Below are 22,844 nucleotides of genomic sequence, written 5' to 3' on the forward strand. Positions count from 1 at the left end.
GGAGGTTAAAATCAAAACCCATGCAGGAATGAAGGTGGGGATAGAGGGTAGGATTTTGAGACGGGGAGGGGGTAGAGACCTTGTCCCCCTGCCCTCCCTGCCCCGATCCTCTGCCATCTCTATTCACAACTTGTGATAAGTGAAAAAAAAGTTTCTTAATTTTCTTCTTCTAATAACTAGGTTTTCTCACGTGGCAAGACATATGGGTAGAATGGTTATTTTAAAAAATTATAACCGAATTAATTAGAGGTAATTAAATTGAGGTCATTTGATTAACCAAGGTTAAAAACTTTGGTGGACATTTGCAAACTCCGAAAAGTTTGGTATGTACGTTAATTAGGCAGAAACGTTTGGGGGTATTTGAAAAATTCCCTAGAAAATAACATGTCGGTTCTCAATCGGATATCTGATTTAAAATCCGACCCGTTCGCAACCCCACCACCGTCGCATTGCCCCCACAAAACCGGACACCATCGCCAAAACGCGAGCACCATCCCTGCAACCACACCGCAAGAGCGATCTTCGACTCCTCCTCCGATGACACCGTCGTCGTGAGACCGATGCCGCTCCCCGAGAACCAGAAGTCGAGCTCCAGCGTAGAAGGCCTAGCGCACCGGCGTCTTCTCCGGTAAGATCTCGCCGGGGCGTCGTGTTCGGGCCCGAGCCCACGGACCAAGAAGGGAGAGAGAGGGATGGAGGCGCGGCTGCACCCAGACGGCCTCATCGTCGAAACCAACGAGACCCTTCGCGCCTTCCTGCGGTCGGTGTCGGAGGACGGAGAGTCGATCCCCGACGAGGGCGTGCGCGGGGTCGCGAGGGCCCTCTCCACGCGGGACTCCGTCCCCTACAGGTCCCTCAGGGACGTCTATCTCGGCCTCCCCGAGGTCTCCAGGCCGCCGCTCCTCCGCCTCCTCGCCGGCTCCGACCTCCTCTTCGCGAGCCCTAAGCCCAGGGAGAAGGTATCCTATTCGCCCGCCTCTCGTGCCCAATTTCATCATTTCATACTTGTCCAAAACAGCGTTTCATACTCTAAAACCAGATGAGGAAGACATAGGAAAGAGAGAAGAGGTGAAGAGGAGAAGAGGAGAAGAAAGAATTCTTGTTTAAGACATTAGTTTATTCCACTAGCCTTATATTGAGTCATGCTGAGTCTTTATGCACTAATACATAGTTTGGATTTGATGAAAATGCCCTTGTGAAGAAAACAAACACAAGAAACGATCTGCATCAAAGACAATGAGCATAAAATATCAAGTGGGTAGATAAATACCGAAATATCCTTCATTTCCAACAGTTCCCTTCAAGCTGGGAGAGAATGCCCGACAGTCCTAGTTTGTCAAATTGTTGGCCATTGTGTGAAAGCTGATCTAGATGAATGCACTAGAGGAAGAGAATGATCATTAGATATTGGAGTTTACAGAGTATAAATTACAATTGGTTACATTCCCTTGACTAATGATCTCTAACAGCCTAAACCTTTGATAAAGGGCATTCCCAAGGAATTTTGTTAGTTTTCTGAGAAAGCGGTTTACTTTAATGATCATATGATCGTGAAAGCAAAATCTATATGGTGCAAGACTCTGGCTGATGGCTTGATGGAAAATCCACCAAAGCATGTAAACCCCCATAATACGATATGATGCATCAACAAGAAAGCTACAAAGCTATAGCCTTCGGGACATAAGAAGCCCGCCTGCATCTCGTGACTCCTCACTTGTCAAATGTAACCATATTTTACTATTTTATAATTCGAGCCAAAAGAATGAATTTAGATTATCTAATTTAGTAAAATGTTCTGATAAACCTTGAGCAGGCCGTTGTTCACAATGAAGAAGGAACTGCTTTCAATTAGTGAGAAAATATGGCCTCACAACTCGTACTCTTGGTTTATATAATCAGTACTTGAACCAAATAAGAGATACCTAATCTTCTCTCCCTCACCTTATACATATGTAGTCTCTAGTTTAATCCTTTTGCTTTTATCATTATCCAGCACTAATAACCTTCCTCTAGAGCATAGTACAATTGTTAGCCAACTATCTCTTGTACACTAGTGTTGCTTCAAATTCTAATATATAATGATCATCAACTTCTATATGTTCTGTCGTTTCATGAATCCAAGATAATTATGTATTGCAACACAATTTTCTCCGTAGAATTTATATGTATCATTGATTGTGTATCCATCTTTTCAAGAAAAGACTACAACTGCATGCCTTCAATATAGAGGTTTCACATACTTATCTTGTTCTCCATTGCTTGCGACCAGTGTGAAGAACTGAAAGAGAGACTAAAGAAGCTAGCCGAATTGGAGGAAAGGAAAGCATATGATGCACTTATTCAGGACATTGCACCAAAGAAGGAGACTGGGGAACCGTTTTCTTCATACAAAGATCAGCTAGGGTTTGGTAAGTATTCACCCTTTAACGGTTCTCTGGTTACTAGTTAAGTGTAGATAAAGGTCTTCGTTTATGTGCCTTTCTCGTGGGTAAGCTTGGAAGTTCATCTGTATTGGGATTATGCACCTGTGATAAATCATGCTCCTGCACTATGCATTACTGAGGAACTTACTGACTTAATGATCAGCAATTCTAATGCCTCAAATGGATGTACCAAGCTATGTTAAGTGATTCTATTTTGTTGAACATTGGATGATTTATTTCACGTGCATCAAAGTTGTGGAACTTCTCTCCTTAATTTTGGTGTATCTTCAAGGTGTCAATGTCCCAAGATTTTTAGTTTTATGTTCTACTATTCTGGTTATGGCAGAGCATGGGCCAACTATGCAATGAAATATGTGTAATGAGAAATCGGATACCCTTTTTACTGGGTGCAACTTTACCCCTTCACAGAGGTGGGCCTTTTCAAACCTAAATATCAAAAGTTACCCTACCTTCCACTGTGTAATCATGCATGGCACAGTTGAGGCTGAGGAGTTGCAAGCAGGCATACCATAATCTCTTTCTCAGGCTGAGTTTCAGCAATTTACCTGGGGACTGAAACAAGTTTTTTTAGTGTAGTGTCTGATTAGAGATATTGATGGATCAACTTTCAACAAAGATCAAATGTTTTTATGTGGGCAAATTTTAAGAGTTATCTTCTAGTCGCTGTAAGTGATTTTGGTTTTTGGTATTTGTAATCCTGGGCTAAATGGAATGGACAAATTTGATCATCAAAAGGTTAAACATGAAATAATAAATGTGTAGCATTCTTGTGCATTTGTTCCTTAATGAAACATCGACTTAGTAAGAGGGAGTTTCTAATTTATTACCTTGCTTGTGGCTTCTGTAATGTTAAGATTTTTAATCAATGAAGATATTGTACCGGTGCTTGAAATTTGTTATCTTGTTATGATTTTATACCGTCAATTGTTCACTGAAAAGCTGACATTTTGGTAGGCAATTGCTTAAACGATTGGATCTTTGTCTTCCAGCTCGTGGGTTCCGTCATATTCGAACACTGTATGTTAATTGCATCAATGCCAGGCTAAAAATATGTGCACGGATCATTTGTCTATAGGTGGGTGCTCTGTGGCCAGGGGCTTCACAAATGTGTAGGCCCTATTTCGTAATCAAGTGGGTAAAGGAAACACTTCAAAAAGTAAAAGCGTTAAGCCTTGGGCTAAAATCATTATGTAGATTTTAGAAAGATATAAAGGACCTGATTTTTGGTTCTGAGTTCTGACCATTTTGAAATAGATAAGAGGTGTGGTGTCCTACCAATGGAAACAGTTAGCTGATGGCTCTATAATCCCATCTCCCCATTTCAACCACATCCTCACAAGCCTGTAGTTGAAAATTTCAGTCTCATCACTCATTCTCTTCTCCATGGTTTTAAAACTCGCTGAGTCAACTCGTTGACTCGGCTCGGCTCGGCCCTCCAACGAGTCAACCCGGCAAGGCAAACTCGGCCTGACAAGACTCGGCCTTGACTCGGGCCTGACTCGGCCTGACTCGGGCGAGTTCTGGGATGTTTGAAATTTGATTTTTTATTTGAGTTAAACAAACATGGGGCGAAGTACGGTTGTTACAGACAAAATATATGTTTTGTCTGTTATGTTCTAAGGGTCTGTCCAATCTTGGACTAGCAATCAGACAGACCCTTAGGGTCTTTTGTGAGTGTGTCCTTAGTGGTCCTTGTGTTGGCTGATTTGGTGGACTGATGTGCTCATTGGATTTGTGGTATGTGTGCTCTTGGATCTTCCCTATGTGTGTGTGTTAACTTCGTAACAGGTACTAAGTATCACTATCATAGCATAATCAACTATAATATTCATCATGTATTATCTGAAGCATAAAATTAAGGAACTAAGTATATGTTGGAAACTGGTAATTGGCCTTGTGGTAGCCAGCAGCTAGAAGTCACTCAAGAGAGGATTCGTAACGTTTTCATAAATTTCTACCAATAAGACAAATGTCAACAGAGCTTCACATAAGTTCTTGATTGCTTGACAATGCACAGAACCATCAAAATACAAAAATCCCGCTAATTCATAAGAAACAACATTAGGAGCCAGTGTTCATAGGGAAAAGAGTTTTAGCTCTGTTTGGGAGTGAACAACCAGGATTTTATATGCTGCATCTCTTTCGAGAATTTTTGTCATGCCACTTAATTTCATATTTTTCAACTGACACCATAGTTATTCTTCAACTTACTCAGTAGTCCTTTGTCTAAAAAAGAAATTTGAAGGCTATTTAGCAGGATATCCTAGAGTTTTTTGCTACAACATTAGTTGCTTTTAATGACCTTTGTTCATTTGTCAAGGATGTACATTTATATATGGTCACATGGACAACAAAAAGGACACATGGCATGCAATTGTTGTTCAATTTTTCATTAAGAATACTGTATAAGGGGACATGACACAAGGGTAACTGGTAAGTTGGGAATATTCCTGTGAGATAATCTGGGAGAGATCAGCCTATGCATTTTTCAATGCTACTGCTCTCTATGAATGGTTTAACTAGAAAATGACAAACCCAGGAAGTAATACAAGCAAAAACCAAGCTAATTTAGTTGATGCCAATTGTTATAAGTTCAAAAGCAATCTAAGAAAGAGTCACATCTCTCTCCCAGTTTCAGTGATTACATGCCTTTACACAACCCAAGGATCTCTTGTTTACTGAAAAACATGGTTTGAGACAAATTATAAATTGTTTTTCTTTTAAAATCAAAAGTTAACAAAACCCGGTCCGAGTCACCGAGTTGACTCGCCGAGTCACGAGTCAATAAAGAACGAGTCGAGTCCCTAGTCACGGGTTTTAAAACCTTGCTCTTCTCCACTCCTATCACCCCTCTCATCCCTATCCAACACTGGCTCCCAAGCAGAGTCTAAATGTATTTCTTGAATAATGGGACCTTGTTAAGAGAAAAGTAAAATGTAGATCGATGAATTATCCTCTGGGGCCCTTTTTATGTACATTCTTTCATGGCATTCTTACCCTCTATTGACAGTCCTTTGTAGTCAGAGCTTTCTTGGCTGTTTCAGGTAAGTTATTTACATTGATTTACCATCATTTTTTTGTGGGATTCATCAGCTTAAAAGAGGATAGATGGGACCCTGCATGATTAACTTCACACACTATCATGTGGGAGCTTGTGGTGTCATTGAATTTCTTTTGCAAGAGGGCCCTATGGAAAATAAAAAAGGCGGGGACTGAAATGTTGTAGTAGCTACAAACTATTTAAAGTACTTGGAGGAAATCCTTTTTTTACCTCTTTGGTTACTTCATCTCTTAGCCATTTTAAAAGATCAGAATCTTGTCCTTTGTGTCCCTTTGAGAATTTATTTATTCTTTTTTTTAATGCTCATGTTACTAGGACAATTTTTCTTACCTGGTTATTGATAAAGGAGGATCATTTGTAAATAGCGCATTATAGGTTGGGGCACACAATCACTGAGGGCCTGTGGGTATGACTTGTTCTGCTTTAGTGGTTTTGACATTTTCATGATTTTCTTTTCATATGGTTTTTATGCATAAAGTGGTTTCTATTATGACTTTTCTCATCTGATGAACACTATCAGGTTTTCATGCTTGAAGTGATTTCTTCTTCATTGCATCTTTATCATCAACTGTAATGTGGCTTTCACACATGTAACGACTTCCTCATCTTGATACTCATTTCAAGTGGAAATATATCTGATGCGTTAAGATTAACATGTTTATTATATAATTCCTTAGATGTACTTTTTTTTTGAGGGATTGTGATGAGGAGGTTGCCACATGCGTGTTAAATTGATGACTAAGATGCTGTAACAAGAAAGCCTCAATCATAGAAGCCTTTTATGGATAAAATGAGATAGGTTATGGTAGAAATTAGAAATCACTTCATGCATGAAAACTAATGAACAAAAAGCAGAAAAAAGGTGTTCATTATAAAACCATCGAAATAACACAAGCTTTTGCAAAATCATTCAACTTTGTGCTCAAGTGTGAAACGATGGTCCACAGGTGGGCCTCTGTGACCATGGGCTTCATGAAGGAACATGGGCCCATTTACTAATAATCCTATTGCAATGAGTAGGTAGAAGAAATCCCTCAAACAATAAAAAACATAAAATTCAAGACCATTATGCAGATTTAGAAAGAAGCAAGGCTCTGGATTTTGAGGGTTGACCATTATGAAATGAGTAGGAAGAGGGAGTGTGAGCATTGCATAAATGCCAAACATGTAGTTGCAGTTCAACTAGTTGTGATTTTTGAATTTTCATAGTTAGGAGATTTAAGGATATTTTGGATTTGCATTCAAGTGTGAAGCTTCTAAGACTTACTCATCAAGCACACTTTTCAATCATTGGTATCCTTATGGTTCTCTTATTGCATTTTGTTACTGGCTTGTTCATAACACTCTCTTTATATTCTTGATTTAGTAGTATATATAGCTGAAGTTTTAAAGGTTGCTTCTCTCTTTATAGGTCTTCATGTTGTGGTGACAATGTTTACTGGCTATTTGGTTGGTTATGCTGCATTTAGAGCTCTTTTTGGTCACGATCAGTTCTTGGTAACATCTATACTTAAATTTTAATTTCATGCTGCCTCTGTGGGTCTTGCTCTCTATCATCCTTTATGTCAAGCAGTTTGCATGGTCTTGCAGCTAAGAGTTCATGACTTTGTTGCAGAGTGCTGTAGGGGGAATCTTTGGGTTGGTCTCTGCCATGCTTCTCGAAACAGTTCTCTTTATCATTAGAACATCTGGTCAGGCTAATGTATCTTCCTCTTCTACTTCGATGTTGAAGAAAAATCTGTAATAGCATTATCATCATCAGGCCCTATCCCATCTTTATGGTCAGCATTGCATCCTAATTTTCAGTTCATCCATGTGTAAAGCTAAAATCTTCCTCACTATGTTATGCTGTCTAGTTAATCTGGAATACACCTTTTAATGTTGCAAATCATAGCGAAAGTCACTTGTACAATGGCAACAAACTAGCAGTGACTAAGTTCATGTGGAGGTGAAAATATATTCAAGTGAAGAGAATGAAAGACAAAGTTGGTTCTCTTTATAACGTGTAATTGTTTCCTATGCAGATTAAAATGATAACCTTTATGCTTTAGAATATTCACAATATCTCTGTGGCCGTTTTGAACTGCCCATATGCGCCAAATCACAATATGAAACGTAGAAAGCCAACAAAGGTAAGGAGAAGAACTGCCTTCCTTCCCTGCCACCACTGAAATTCAGAGATTAAGGTGCCAGTCGGTGAACCCCGAAAAAAGAAGTGATTTTTTGCCATAGATTGGCAGTGAAAGAGCACGGAATAAACAAATGTTGACTCGACTCTTTAGCTTGTCTGCATAAGGGTCTGACATACGCTGTCAATGATCAAGAGTAGGGAGTCGGTTCAATAGCGAAAGGTAAATTGTGATGAACTGAAGGCCGCCAAACCTGTTTGTACCAAGGGGCAGCAAGAGTGCGACTACGAATGGCTTGCCAAATCAAGTTTCATGAAATAGTCTTAAGAGGGGGAATCCTTCCAAATGAGAAGTTACAACTGATAGACAGAGTGAACAACAGTAAGGAGTGGTAGAGGTAACATGTGTAAGAATGATGGCTGGGAAGGAAGGAGTTGAGAAATTGTTTTCACTGAGTGATGAAGAAATGGAGCCACCACAGTTTATTGATCAATCGCCAAGGAGTGCACTAGTGGCTGAACTAGCCATTGGTCTGACCAAGACTTAACGAGGTTGCCATCACTTACTTTCCAAGAGATTCGATCCAACGTGACCTAGCACCCCCAAATCATACCGTGCTAGGCCCAACAGCCCCCTATGCACCTGTCCAAACGGCCATGTACTCTTGGCCACTAAATACTTACTATCCATGAACCGAAGTTTGGGAGCACGACATCAAAGGATTTGGAATGTAATCAGAGACGGTTATATAATGTGGCACTCACAATAAGGATTTGCCTGCCGTTTGAGAGAAGAAGTTTAGATTCGGCTAAGAATCATGAGACTCCAACTCCTCCAAATACACATAAAAGAGGAGGTATTTGCGATTATTGGATTCACTAGGATTCCAGTGAGTCCCTTCAAAAACTGATATTGGCTCCACAAAAAGAAGAGAGAGAGAGAGAGAGCAGTCAGAAGTGCTGCATCACCTCCATTCATGCAATAAAGAAAGAGGGAGAGGGAGATGCAATGGAGAAAGAAGAAAAAGTGAGAAAGAGGGGAGGGAAGGACCCATCATTCTCTCGTCAAATTAGTCAGTTATCACAACTAACACATGTCAAGTCAAAATGGCTGTTATGTTACTATCATCATTATTGGGTTAATGAGTATGGATCTAAATAAGATACAATAATGTAGGTTGAGTCACATCATCCGAGACACGTGGTAAAAATGACATGCCATGTAACTTAGGTTTTGCCACAAATTTGTCAAAGCCTACCAAGATTAATGCTTAAAGATCATGTCTGATCCAATTAGCTAAGTTTAGCAGTGCAGAGCCGAGACTTGCTGTAAAAACATTGGGTGTGGGGTGAAATTCTGAGAATATTTATAGATCATAGTTTGATTCTTTTCCTGTTCTCAGATTGAAATTATTGCTCCAGTTTGATTATCTTTAAATATATCTTTACGTGCCATAAATTTTGTTCTGTATTTCTTGCGCTCTTATTGAAATCATATATCTAATTTGATTATATTTTATTGTAATGGACCTTTATTTTTACCTTTGTACTTTTTGACTTATTTTAGAATACTTGAGGTTGTAGTGAGTTTAATTAATATTTCTGTTTAATTTAAGTATTATTTGTTTATCAAAAAAATAAAATGTCAATGATACAATTAAATATGATATAACTTTTCTCTAAATTCTTTGCTACTCAAATACCATGCTAGGAGTTTTCATACATAACGAGGAATCAAGAGTAGTTGCAAACCTGAATCCTTGAAAGAGTTGTTTATGCTTCCAAACAAAAGAGAGTCCACAACTCCTCCCAAATCTATTTTTCTTGAAATCCAGTAGTTTTACTTCCATCGACTCTTTGTAACTCCCTTCAACACAAGTTCCCAAACAAAGCCTAAAGAACGATGGTAGAGGACAATAGTTGCAAGGTATGCAAGATAGGCTCTATTTGCTTCTAGCTGACGAATACCAATGCCATTATTCTTCAACTAGGTTTAGGCAGAATAGTGCAAGTTTTAGGAGCACAACAACACATTCTTCATCATTATATTAACAGTAATATGCTTGTTCATGATAATTATGGCCTCTCAAGCAAATTGTATTGACTTATTATGGATAAAAAAAATCACTTACCAAATGCGGCCATGGACGATCCGAACGACACTTTGGTGGAGGTGAGTGGTCGGCGTTCTCCTCATCCAATCGACGCCCTCAATGAGCCCAAGCCAGAATGTTGAGAGGTGAGCATGATTGTTGAACCCTAGAAATGGTGAGAGATCGATAACACATAGATAGTACACATCACACTATTACAGTTTTTTATTTATAAGCAGACCTGGAGGAAGGTCTCTAATGGGCATACATAAACATTTATGAGGCCTCATAATTGTTCAATAACTCCCAAAACCCATGGACATCTCCCATGTATGTCCCTTGATGTGCCCATGTCAATATGGGTCACATCCAGGTTGGATTCGATCTGATCCAAAATCTAACATTCTCCCACGACCCATTGATATGAAAAAGCACTTCATCGAGGTTCATTATTGTTATCCCGATTCAATTTTTATGCGGGCATACATGCTATCATATATCACAAGAATGAATCATACGAGTCATGGAGGAGAACACCTTTATATGAGATATCATATTTTTATGTACTATAATATTATTTATTTTAAGTTTCTAGCATATTAAAAATACTTTTATGAACAGGTTGGTCTCTAAATCATTCTATTGATCTTTTTTAATATTGTTATTCTGTTATTCTTTTATCAAAATGAGAGATACCTTACACAAAATCAACAATGCAAAAAAATCATAAAGAATCAATTTAGTTTTTTAAATATCACATATAACTATAATATATTGTCATACATCAGAATGAATCAAATAGACACATCCTCATTATATGTTGAGAATATAATCTCAGTGCTAGTCCTTTAGTAAGAGGATCCACATTTTTTTTTTCGATGTTATCAATACACACTAAATGTCATTTCTTTAATAACAAAATACTTTAACTCCATATGTCGATATGAGGTAGTGCACTTGTTGTTATTCGAGAAAAACACAACTTCATTATCACAAAAGATTTTCAGTGGCCTCTCAATAGAGTCCACTATACCAAGACCTAATATAAAGTTTCTAATCCATATGGCCTGAGATGAAGTCTCGTTTAAATCAATAACTTCTGCCTTAATGGCTTTTAGAAATTCTTTTACTGTCCTGCAATGAGATATGTCTCGAATATTCTTAATCACTCGTGATTGCAAAAACAACATGCTAAGACTATTTAAGCACTTTCACTTTTCATAGACAACCTTCTGATCGGCTATGCTATTTTCTGTAAGACTGGGTTAATCTCTCTTTACGAGATTCATATTGAAAAGATAAACATGAGACCTTTTATGATTCACTTTTTCTAAGGCAAGCATAATGGAGTCATTATTATTCGATTTTGGTGAAAATAATACTACTCAGAATTGCTTCGCCTCCTCAATTATTAAGAAACTGACTTCAATTGGTAAAACTAGAAAATCATGTAACCAGAGGTAATTCGACATTGTACTTTTGGGTATAATCATGCTTTATGGGCTAGTGTACACACCTACTATTATACTCTGTGTGAATTTGAAATACAATGACCCACCTTTGGTAGAATTATTATTTCATAAAATCAGACACAATCATAATATCAAATATCACTCTTAACACAATCAAAAGAACCCTCAATCAACACCACTCATATCACTTTGGTGATTCTAAGAGTAAGTTGATCGAGATATATTACTGTAAGTATATGTAAAGCATGACACAACACAAAATAATGTATACATTCATAATCTCATGCTTAAACAATCATGGATAACTCAAAAACAACATAAAGCACACTTTATATCATGCTAAAGTCACCAAAAAATATGAGATTAATGATAAAGACAAGCTTTTACCAGTTATATTCGGGATTGAGGCCTTAAAATGGCCTCAATCAGTCATAAAGACCTTGAATCAGTCAATAAAAGCCTAGAATAAGTCCAAAAAATACCTGAACCGGTCACAGAAAAGCCAGATTTGGTCCCTTAATGCATGAACCAATCTCAAAAGCATGAATCAGACTAAAAAGTCATTAAACTGATCATAAAATGCCCTCAACAAGTTCTGAAAATCTCATAATCGGTCTCAAGATGCATGGACCCGTTCTAAAAACCTAGAATCGGTCTTAGAAACCCCAAAACCGGTCCTTAAAGGACCAAATCGGTTTCTAAATCAGTTTTGTTCCATTATGGGTCAATCAGGTCCAGTTTTGGACCTAATTTGACCCAATATCAGACCAAGACCTGGTTGAACTAGATATCAGGTATTCTTCAGGTCAGACTTAAACCAGGTCCATCCGAAAACCATCCAGGTTTACAGGGTCAGGGCCAGACCCAGTCCACTCGCAACTATTCCGGGTCCTTGATAGGGTCTCCCGGGTTGGGTATAGACCCGATCCACCTGAAAGGTCGATCGGGTTCAATAGGACAGGTACATACCCGATTCATTTGGAAGATGGTAATGGGTCCGGGTTCAAATCATATACAGACCTAATCCACCTGAAATCTCGTAATGGGTCTGAGTCCAGATGGAGTCTCCTGGGTTGGGTTTCAGTTTTGATCCACCCAGAACCTAGGTTCAGGTTCAGATCAGGTTCCTCTGGGGCAGGATTAGACCTGATCCACCTGGAACCCCATAACAGGTTCGAGTATGCATTGGGTCTGCCCTAGAGATGGTATCTAGTGTAGCTTGCTACAGTGGAACCTGACCATTCTCATTCTGAAAAACATTCTCCCCCACCCCCACCCAATTGTCACCGGTGATGGCCGACCATCGACGCCAACCGTTGGCGGCCGCCTCAACAGTCGTTAATGACAGCTGGCCTCAGGCAGTCAGTAGCTGTCAACATCAGTCATTCGCTGTCGATGTTAGGTAGCTGAATGGCTGGCTGAAATGACTATGGTTGTTCACAGCTGAATGGTTGTCTGAAATGACTGTGTTTGTTTAGATCATGCCACAAGATTTGATCCATTCAATATATGTCTCTTGACGTGGCCATATCAATATAGGTTACATTCAACTCAGATCTGATCCGATTTAATTCCAACAAATTGATGATATGAATTTTCCATACCCAAAACTAGGACCTGTCCTAGCTAGGGATGGCGGTGGACCGGGGGATACCGGGGCCCTGCCCCGCCTCGCCCCATTTGGACCGGGGATGAAGGGCATGAAGCGGGAATGAAGGTGGGGATGAAGGTTAAAATCTATCCCCGTGCACGGATGGAGATAGGGATGGACTTACACTTTCCCCCGCCCTGCCCTGTCTCAATCCCCGCCTTTCTCCGTCCAGCCCCATCCCCAATCCTTTAAGGAATGACTATAGACCGAGGGAAAACGGGGTCCTGCCCCGCCTCACCTCCGTTTGGACTGGGGATGGAGGACATGAAACACGGATGTAGGTGGGGGTGGAGGTTAAAATCCATCCCCCTGTGGGGATGGAGGCGGGGATGAAGGTTCAGATTTTGAAATGGGGCAGGGGTGGAGACCTTGTCCCCCGCCCCGGTTCACTGCCATCCCTAGTCCTAGCATCTCAAAGCTAAATCCGGGCTCAGTCATACTACATTCAGCTTAGGACTACTGTTACCCATAGGCTGCAAGTGTGACAAATATCGAATGGTTTTTGCAAAAGTATCCTGTTACTTTGAAAATGTGTTGATGCTTTTATTTTTTTTAACAATTTATCTGTTTTTACATTTGGAGAAATAGGTTTTTTATATTTGTTATATATTTGGAACAAATATCTTACCAATAAATTTGTGAAAAATATACAATTTTTCAACTTCTCATAAGCTATGTGACATGTGGACACTTCCACATGTCCCAAGGTCGTGTCCCTTGTATACTATTTTTAATAAAAAAAAAATTGCACAAAAATAACGTGTCTCATGTCCTTTTTAGCCGTGTAGCCCGTAAGATATTGATTGATGTTCTTTTGGCGTCAAAGACCCTGGTTGTCTGTCCTGGGTTTGGGTCCAAGTCCGGGTCTGAACAAGTAACTTTCAGGGTCAATGGGCAGGCTATTGGTTGCGAATTCACGTGAAGTGCTGACCGAAGGAAATTAGTTAATGGGCGTAAGTACACGTTGTTTTATCTAAGGGTGTCAACGGATCGGGTTTGGTTCAGATCCAGGTTGAACTAGACCTAACTCTGATTTTCAGGTACGATATCAGGTCCGAATTCAAGTCTAATCAGACCCATCATAAGAGAAATCATACCGGGATCCAATAAGAACTACATGAACCAGACCCAAATCATACTTGGTACAATAATATTTTTTATTATTTTTACAATGAAAAATTATGGGTCTTAATCGAAACTTGGATCAAGCCCGAGTCTGGTATAAAATTTTACAAACTATACCCGGGTCCATGTATTAATCGGACCTTCGAGTCCGGACCCGGGTCTTAATTAGGTCTTATTTATCACACCTTATAGGGTTTGGTTAGGGTCGAGTCCGGGTAAACCCTACCCGTTGACACCCCTAGTTTTATCAAACCGCGGAGGATTTTGTTAAAAAAGGCTGGCAGTTTCGCCCTCAAGCGACGCTCACACGTTGCACCAAAACCACCCTCAGATCCCTTTTTTATTACATTTTCTGCCACTTTGCGCCTCATGCTACGGGTCTAGATCTTATATCCCATTGAACCAAATCCTTTGCTTTCTTAGGTATCCCGGGCGTAGCATCTAATTACGTGGATATTGTTTTTTCTTTTTGCTAAAAACTATACGAATATGATGAGCACCTCTACTATTTCAGGGGATTTTATGTCCATAATTTGATTTTATTATAATCAGATTTTAAAGTACCTAGATCCGTATAGAATCCAACCCATTTAGGCCCCCATCTTTTTTGTCTGAAGATTCGACATCGAGTTTGATTAACCGAATGCAACTCAGATTCTGCCAAAAGATTTTCACTTCCAAGTCAAAATCTGAATCCACTCAAACCGGATTTGCAGTTCGGTATAGACTCTACGCATTCGAGTCCAAAACTGATTATCTTAGATGTGACAGGATCCGACCCGAGCCGGACCCGCTTACATGAGTGGCATATTGTTAAAACTCAGAAGACAACCGAGGGCATTCTCGGGAAGCTCAGACATACGATGAACCTCGCCAACGGGGGAGACGTCGTCCGTACTCCTGGGAGCCACCGCGGGGCCCGCAACCGAGGCGAGACGGGGCCATGTCATCAGAGTCACGTTCTTATTTGCCACGTGGACGGTGTGCCACTTCGAACCACGTACGTTCGGACACGTGCCTTTCTTCTAACAGGTTCCGTCTAAACGCGACGGTCAGCGTCACTAACGGCGTTAAGAGCTCCCGTCGAAGGAGGAGTATAAATAGCTGGAGAGGGAGACCGACCTTTTACGCGCTCTTTTCCAGTTTTCCTTCTTCTGCAAAATTTCGTTCCCAATTTCTTCCGGAAAAGAGAAGGGGAAACAGAGAACAGAGTGGCCACCATGGAAGCAATCCTGTGGAGGACAAGTTCCGGACACATCGTGATCCCAACGATCGGATCCGGATCTCCGAGAAACTTTTCTGATCAGTGTTCCGGCAACGGAGTCTCTTTTCGGGCGATCATCAGCGCCGTTTCTTCGCCCAGGACTACCCTGCATTTCGAGGTGAGGGACTCCGGGCACTCTCCCGTATTCCGGCGGGCGGGATCGGAAACTGACCTCGTCCGGCTGGAGAGGAGGGATTCCGGTGCCGGATCCTACCTCAAAAGGTTAACTTCTTCTGGTTTTCCAGCGGTTGCGGAGTCGAAGAGGTCCGGGCGGGAGGTTCGTGAGAAGAGTGTGATGATTTTGGAAGAGGAGGTAGAAGATGAGGAAACTCTGATGATCGAGAAGAAGATCTGGAGCCTCTACGGGGTGGTGACGGACAAGGAGTTGTCGACGGAAGAATTAGGTTTTGGCGGTGGCGGTGGTGGGAAGGGAAGGAAGACCGGCGGTGGGGGTAGTGGAAGAGACGAATGGAGCGGGTCGTCCAGTGGCGGCGGAGCCGATCAGAGTAGGATCGGAGTGTACTATGAGGAGATGTTGAAGGCGAACCCTGACAATCCTCTTTTGCTGATGAATTATGGGAAATATTTGTATGAGGTATGTAAAATTCTATCTTTTTTGTATTCAATTGGGGGTTTTCTGTCCAGCGCTCTTTTTGTTTACGATTATTGATGATGATTGCTTGCGATCTTCCTCTCACGGCCCTTTGAAAACGCGACGTGCTCTGTTTTTTGGTCTCTGTTGTATAGCTTGAATATTATTTTTAATATTTTTAAGATCTCTCGTTTCTCTTTCTATGGTGACCTTGACGTGCCTTTGTGCTTGTTCTCAAGCTTTAATTTTTCGTTCTCTTCTTCATTCTTCTGTTCTTGGACTCTTGTGCGTTTCTCCTTTTGTTTCTTAAGTGGGGCGAAATATCATGCACATTCACACGCATGCGAGGTGCTATTTGGTCTACATGGCCCCATGTATTATGAAAAATGAAAATTGCTATTTGGTTATTAATTGCTGTATATTTTGGTTCCTGTATTTGAAAATCCCCACTGCAACAAGTTGTCTGAAATAATGAGATCAATTGAACAAGTAATTTGAGTGTGGATTGTTGCGAATTTGTGGAGGCGGAGTGAAATAGGAAAGCTTGATTTTTATTGGTTTCCCCCTTGCCTTTGTAAGGCTTTCTTCTATTTGCTTCTTGGTATGTGTCTACAGGTAGAAAAGGACGCAGCTAAGGCAGAGGAATACTATGGAAGAGCCATCTTAGAGAGTCCGGGTAATGGAGAGGTGCTGTTTCTATACGCTAAATTGATTTGGGACATCCACAGAGACGAGAAAAGAGCTGAGAGCTACTTTGACCAAGCTATCAAAGCGGCCCCAGATGGCTGGTAATGCTAATTTATTTTCAATCCTTTATTTTTCTCCACAACACACGGAGAGAGAGAGATGTTGCATGGTCTAATTCTTTTTTGCAACGATAATGCAGCTATGTACTTGGTTCATACGCTCACTTCCTGTGGGATGCTGAAGAAGGGGAAGAGGAAAAGCTAGAGGAGAATGCGATGGAGGCATCTCCGTTGATTCCGGCCCATTAACGAAGACGATGAGCTGCTGCTGCTACTTCAAGTACTACCATTAGTACTACTACCACGCCACCAATCGTTATTGGCAGTCTCCACTTCACTAGTAGTGCTGATAACTAGGCTCTTTTTTGTATCATAAGAGGAGAGTAGTTGATAATCTGATGAGAATAAGGGGAGCAACTGTATATACTTTTGTTGCGGATTTTGGTTATAGAGGAGATCGAATGTGCGGTCTCGTTCTGTTGTATAGTTGTACAGTATCTACTGCTGTTGCCGCTTCGCTTCTTGTACCAGAACTCACAGACCCTTGTAAATTGCAGTTTTTGTCGATCATAAAACCAATGATATCTGCTCGAGCTCTGGGCAATGTTAAATCTCTCTCTCTCTCTCTCTCTCTCTCTCTCTCTCTCTCTTAAAGGTCATTCTTCTCGCTCGCTCCTCCTACAGCGGGTTAGGGTTCTGCCGTGGGTTCATCTCCGGTGACTCCCCTGGTAGGTCCTACGTTCGTCCGCTCTCTCTCTCTCTCTCTCTCTCTCTCTTGCAACTCCTTTTCCCACCACCGCCCGAGGCCACTGGTGATGACCCACGGTGCCACCCTTCGGCAGTGGTCGGACGACCATTGCCGATACCCAGCCGACCCTCTCTTCTCTTTCTTTTCTCACTCCCCATAGCCGAAAACCCCCTTTTGCTCCAGCCTACACCCCTTTTCTTTTTGCCTCTCTCTCCCTTTCCCTCCTCTGCCTCCTCTCCTGATACCCTCTCCCCTGCGTGCCCTAATTTCTCCTCCTACCAGTGATCGGCGTCTCATCACCTCCGGCACAGGTACACTTCCTTTCCCCATTTTGCTTCCCGAAAAAGGCCCCCACAACAGCCCCATTTACTGCCCGGCCCTCTCTTTCCGTCCGGTCGAAAAGGGGCCAGCCGACAACCACTCTCTATTTCTACCTCTCAATCTCTCTCATTATGACCGGAATAGGGGCACCCACCTCCTCCTCTCTCCCTATCTGGCCGAACATTAGGCAGTGACACACCATTTGCCGTCTACCCTTTTCTCATTATCTCTCTATTTCTGGCTAGACCTTTTCGTCTCCCTCTGTATTGCTGGCCGGAAAAGGGCCAGGCAGCAGCCCCTTTCCTGGTCTTCTCATCTTCCCCTCTTCCTCTCTCTCTCTCCTCGACAGCAAATATAAGGTCCAGCACCTCTGCTCCACCTCTTCAACAAGTGATATCCCTTGCGCGATAGTGGTACCTTTGCTTCACCTCTCCAACCGACGAAATCACTCAGGCAGTAGCACCAGCTGCATCTGTGTGTATAAAAGGAATAGATTGAGCGAGCCGGTGACAGACCTTCGGCATTTGACCGACGATGTTCGGGCGACAGCAAAGGCCGACGGTGCTAAGGTACCTCTCTCTCTCTTTCTCTTTCTCTTTATCTCTGGTGTGTGGTCGTGGATTGCAGCACCTGTGGCAATGATTTTGGGGGAGATTGTTGTAGAAAAAGGGCTACCGCGTGGAATCGTCGACCATCGTTGCTCCTATAATCGCCTTGTGGGGTTTCTTTCTGTCTCCATTCTCGCAGGAGATGCCTATTGAGGTTCTCTCTTGGAGTCCAGTCCAGTATCTCTCAGTCTTCATCTTTGCTTTCGGCTTCGTTGTTGTTGCTGAGAGGAGTCGCAACATCAGTCAACTTATCTACATGTCTTCCTCGCCATGTTTCTTTTGAGGTATCGGTTCCAACTAGCCTTTGTATGTCAACTAGCGAGCCCTTCTCTCCATTCTGGATGCTTTAAATGACTAGGGCGTTGTTTTTGCCCTCCGACGATGGGGTTTTCATGTTGCCCTTCCGTTCCGGCTATTGTTCAAGCTTTCAGTCATTTTTTCTTCCTATGTGGCTTCAGGTTTGCTACTTCCTCAGGATATCTGGCATTTCATCTGCGCTGTTAGGAGGGAGCCTCTTCAGTGTTGCTCGATGGGGGCGTTACTTCGCGCACCATTTTTCTTTTGGGTTTCTCCTAGTTGGGGCAAGGACCGAGATTGGCAGGATGTTAAGCCCTCTTGGCAACTTTCTTTCTCCGAATTTCGTTCTCGCACTCAGCTGCACTGCGCGAAGCCTGGGGACTAGTGGTGCGCAGATTGCTTCTCCCTTAACTTTCGGAAGCGCGTTGCATGTCATCGTTGTGCCACCTCTTTTCTCTCTCGACGGTATCCAATTTGGAAGAGTAAGCGTGCCACAACCCCCCCCCCCCCTCCCGAATCGCTATTTGCGACAAAAGTCAATTTTTTGTCAGGATAATAGGAGATCACAGATACTCCGATGCCACACCTCATTCTCTCTTTGGGTACATGTTGACAAACTGCATGACCCCAAATCATCTTTTCAAGCTTTCAAAATTGGATCTATCTGGCTTCCAATCTGCCAGTCACCTACATTGCCCATGTTGTTCACCGGAAAAGCCTTCGTGGAGTCTTCGGTGGCACCATCTTCGGTGGCACCATCTTCGTCATCTATTTTTGGTGGCCACTCATGCTTGCCTGGTGCTCCAATCGTTTCTCGCTCCTCTCTGTCGTAATCATCGTCTTTGGTAGGTGCTCTCGAAGACAGTGGAAATTCTACCTCTGATGATTGCTCTTCTGGCAAGTTGTCCTTCATCCTTTCGTTTCCCCATACTCTTGGTTTGCAAGGGTTCGTTGAGCCTTTATCTCCAGGCGCTCCTTCCAGAGGGGCTTTGACGACAGATGGTGATGTTGGTGCTCCTCTCGAGAACCCGTTATTTTGGAATCTGCCCTCCTTCCTGTTCTCGCGTAGGTAGTTTCTCGATCATTTCAGCCATCAAGAGCCTCTTTGTTGGGCGCTATCGAGGCTTTTGGGAATCCGACCTATGATGATGACACTCATGCCCAGCAGTCTGCCACCCTTCCGTTTCCATATGCTCACATTTCTAATATCTCTATTGTCAAGGTTGTTGTGCCATTATCAGTCGGTGCCTCCACCCGTGCTCCCGTTTTGCATGATTTTGCGGCGGCTTCTGGAGACATGTGTGGCTCTCATAAACATTATTTTTTTGGGAACTCACACTTCATCCTTTTCTCATGCAGGCATTTCGATGGCCTGATGGTTCACATTATGGGTTTCAATGCCCTATCCTATCGAGCTATCAACTGCATGGTGATCCGCTTGTAGGCTCTTTTCCTCCTACCTCTCGCAGACTTTGTGTTTTATCACCCTTTGCATCTGGCAGTCGACTAAGGTTCATCTAGGGTGCCGGTTACCTTTACCTCTGGAGACTCATCTCCTACGGGCGCTGATCCTACAGTAGGGCAAAGTCATCTCCTTTCTACGCTGAGTATTGAAGTTGAGGAAGCTACCTGGCTTCTTGATGTTTCTCTTTCTTCGCAATAGCTGCTTCATATCTCAGGCGTCATGCTCGCATCTGTTGTTGTGGTCTCCGACATTCTCCCTTCATCTGCGGCAACCCAATATGGGGTCGTTCTTCATATGCCGACTCTCAGCTCGTTCCCTCAATCAGGTGGTGGGGCATGTTATGCCCACCGGGGGCGTCGTTGCAACCCGCAACCCTCAGCCTCCCATGTTGGTGGTTCTCCTCGACATTCAGCCATAGCTCACACCCCTCAGAGTTTTGCTGACTTTCCAGCTATGAAGGCTCTATACTGGAATATCAGAGGGCTGAATTCTACCGACAAGTGTTTATTCTTGGCAAACTGGATTCGTCAGAAAAAGCCATATCTCATTGCCCTATGCGAAACAAAAATTAAAGACGTCTCTCGCTTTGTCGTTTCTGAAATTTGGAGAGGGGGAACTTCTTCTTTAAGCCCGCGGTCCACTACGCTGGTAGTATTCTTATTCTCGAAAAGCTTTCTCTGGGTATCTCCCAAGTCGACGATAACCTGTTCTCTCTTTCGATTGCATTTTTCTTAAAAGTGGGAACCCATACAACGGTGGTCACTATTGTCTATGGCCCCAACCGTTCTTCCCTTCGACCAGTGTTATGGTCCGATTTGAGTAGGATTAACGGTTCTTTTGGAGAGTTGCACCTTCTTATAGGGGACTTTAACTACTTGTTGTATATTCATGACTCAAATCCTCTTGTTTCTCTGACTGCCTGTATGCAGGGTTTTCAGGATTTTGTCCAACAACAACAACTTTACCTTGTTTCTCCTACAGGCGAGCCTTTCTCGTGGTCGAATAGAAGGTTTCGCCCATGCTACAAGCAACTCAATCGAGTGCTCGTATCCGTCGATCTGCTGAAGATCCTCCCCGACATCACCTGCTTCCTGCTTCCTTTTTCTGTCTCGAACCATACCTAGGTTGTCACTCGTTGGGGGGAAGGTTTTACCTCTGCAAGGACTTTCGTCTTTGAAAAGTGGTGGCTGAAGGAGCTGAACTTCGAATCTGTGGTCTACCGTTCATGGAGCAAGCCTTCTACTGCAGTCGGGGCTGCCGTCCGGTGCCATGAGAAGCTTTTTTGCCTCAACCGCAACATCAAAACTTGGTCGCAGAATCATAATATCAGTAAATTCCAGCAAATGAAAGCCTGGGAGCAAGAGTTGTTGACCATTCATCATTTTATGTCTTTCCCGAACTCTCTTTCAGATTCGACTATTTAAAGCTTAAAGGTCAAATCTACTGAGCTTTCTTTGCTTTTGCAAACATGACAGATTAAGGATGAAATTTGATGGAAACAACGGGTGAGGGTGTATTAGCTTGCGGCTGGTGATGGCAACACTAGCTTCTTCCACTCTTATGCTTCACACCGCCACAAGAGGAACATTATTCCTTCTATCTTCATTGGGGGAGTGAGCTACTCTGTCGACAATGTCCTTCCAGCGGTTTATCACTATTTCAAGACCCTTTATGCTGCCCAGACCTCCGACGACGATACTATTGACCCTCTTCTCGTACGAGCTATTAATCAATCTCAAGCCAGAGCTGTGCAATCTAAGTTCGCTGAAGCTGAAATCATTTCGGCTATCAACGGTCTTTCAAGATGGAAAGCTCCTGGCTACGACGGCTTTTCCGTGGATTTCTTCCATATCTTTTGGCCTTGCATTCAGCATGACGTTATCAATATATTCGTTGAGTTTCATCGCAACTGTCGGTTGTCGGTTCACACACACTTAGCGATTGTCTCTCTCTTCTCGAAAGACGTAGCAGCCTCTGATATCTCAAGGTTTTGACTGATTTCGGTTATGAGTGCGCTCTACTGCATTATTGCTAAGGTTTTGGCCAATAGGCTCAGAGCCATCGCTACTCAAATCTTCTCGGACTCCCAGTTCACTTTTATCTCATACAAGCAGATTCAACACTCATTCATCTTGGCATCGGAAGTTCTTCACTCTTTGCATATCAGCGGCCAACATTTCTTCTCTCTCAAGCTCAACTTCCATAAAGTCTTCGACTCGATCCATTGGCCTTTCTTATTTCACATGCTTACCAACTTCGGTATCGATCACCGTTTCTCTCGATGTGTGCACGAGCTGGTATCAAATGCTCAATCTTTGATTAAGCTTAATTGAGCAAGAGGTAGGCAATTCAATCTTGGGCACGGTATTCGGCAAGGCTGCCTTCTCTCCCCTTTGTTATTTAACACCATCGCCGAGGGTCTCGTGGTGTTGTTCAAGAGGGCAGCGGATAAAGACATAATCGATCACATCAGCATCCAAGAATTCCTTCATCATATTCTCATCTATGATGACGACATGATCATTTTTTGCTGTACTTTCGTGCAACTGATCCTGATATTCAAGCTCATCCTTCAGTTTTTTTTCTCTCTTTCGGCTTTATCCATAAATGACAATAAATGTTGCCTGTCCATGTTCAACGCTCCATCTTCCTTGTTGCCTGTCAGATAACAGATTTTTAGCTGTGCAACTTCGGATTTACCTATTTTCTATCTGGGTCTCCCTTTATAAATAAAGCGCATTCCCTCAGCTGCTTGGACTGCCACTATCCAAAAAGTCCAGACCAAAATTTTTTCTTGGTAGGCTTCTTACCTTTCCATCGCCGGTCGAC

At 42.4% G+C, this 22,844-nt stretch overlaps 2 protein-coding genes across 4 annotated transcripts; both read left to right on the forward strand.

The window, feature by feature from the left end:
- The first annotated feature begins 446 nt into the window (after positions 1–446).
- Positions 447–7,668, forward strand: LOC149813578 (uncharacterized). Of its 3 annotated transcripts, none has more exons than XM_089992072.1 (5): positions 447–959; positions 2,270–2,408; positions 6,917–7,002; positions 7,121–7,286; positions 7,530–7,668. In XM_089992072.1, the coding sequence occupies exons 1-4, from the start codon at positions 693–695 to the stop codon at positions 7,247–7,249; spliced, it is 621 nt and encodes a 206-aa protein (XP_089848198.1). In that variant the 5' UTR covers positions 447–692; the 3' UTR covers positions 7,250–7,286; positions 7,530–7,668. The 3 variants fall into 3 exon arrangements, with proteins under 3 accessions (XP_089848198.1, XP_089848197.1, XP_089848196.1); XM_089992071.1 differs by lacking the exon at positions 7,530–7,668 and adding an exon at positions 7,400–7,524; XM_089992070.1 differs by lacking the exon at positions 7,530–7,668 and having other exon boundaries at positions 7,121–7,524.
- Positions 7,669–15,091: 7,423 nt separating this feature from the next.
- LOC149813579 (uncharacterized) lies at positions 15,092–17,109 on the forward strand. The gene is made up of 3 exons (XM_089991355.1): positions 15,092–15,833; positions 16,446–16,618; positions 16,717–17,109. The coding sequence occupies exons 1-3, from the start codon at positions 15,195–15,197 to the stop codon at positions 16,823–16,825; spliced, it is 921 nt and encodes a 306-aa protein (XP_089847481.1). The 5' UTR covers positions 15,092–15,194; the 3' UTR covers positions 16,826–17,109.
- Positions 17,110–22,844: the final 5,735 nt, after the last annotated feature.

This window comes from Nuphar pumila, chromosome 16 (assembly GCF_984573655.1).
Source record: "Nuphar pumila chromosome 16, dmNupPumi1.hap1.1, whole genome shotgun sequence".
NCBI classification, from domain to species: Eukaryota; Viridiplantae; Streptophyta; class Magnoliopsida; order Nymphaeales; family Nymphaeaceae; genus Nuphar; species Nuphar pumila.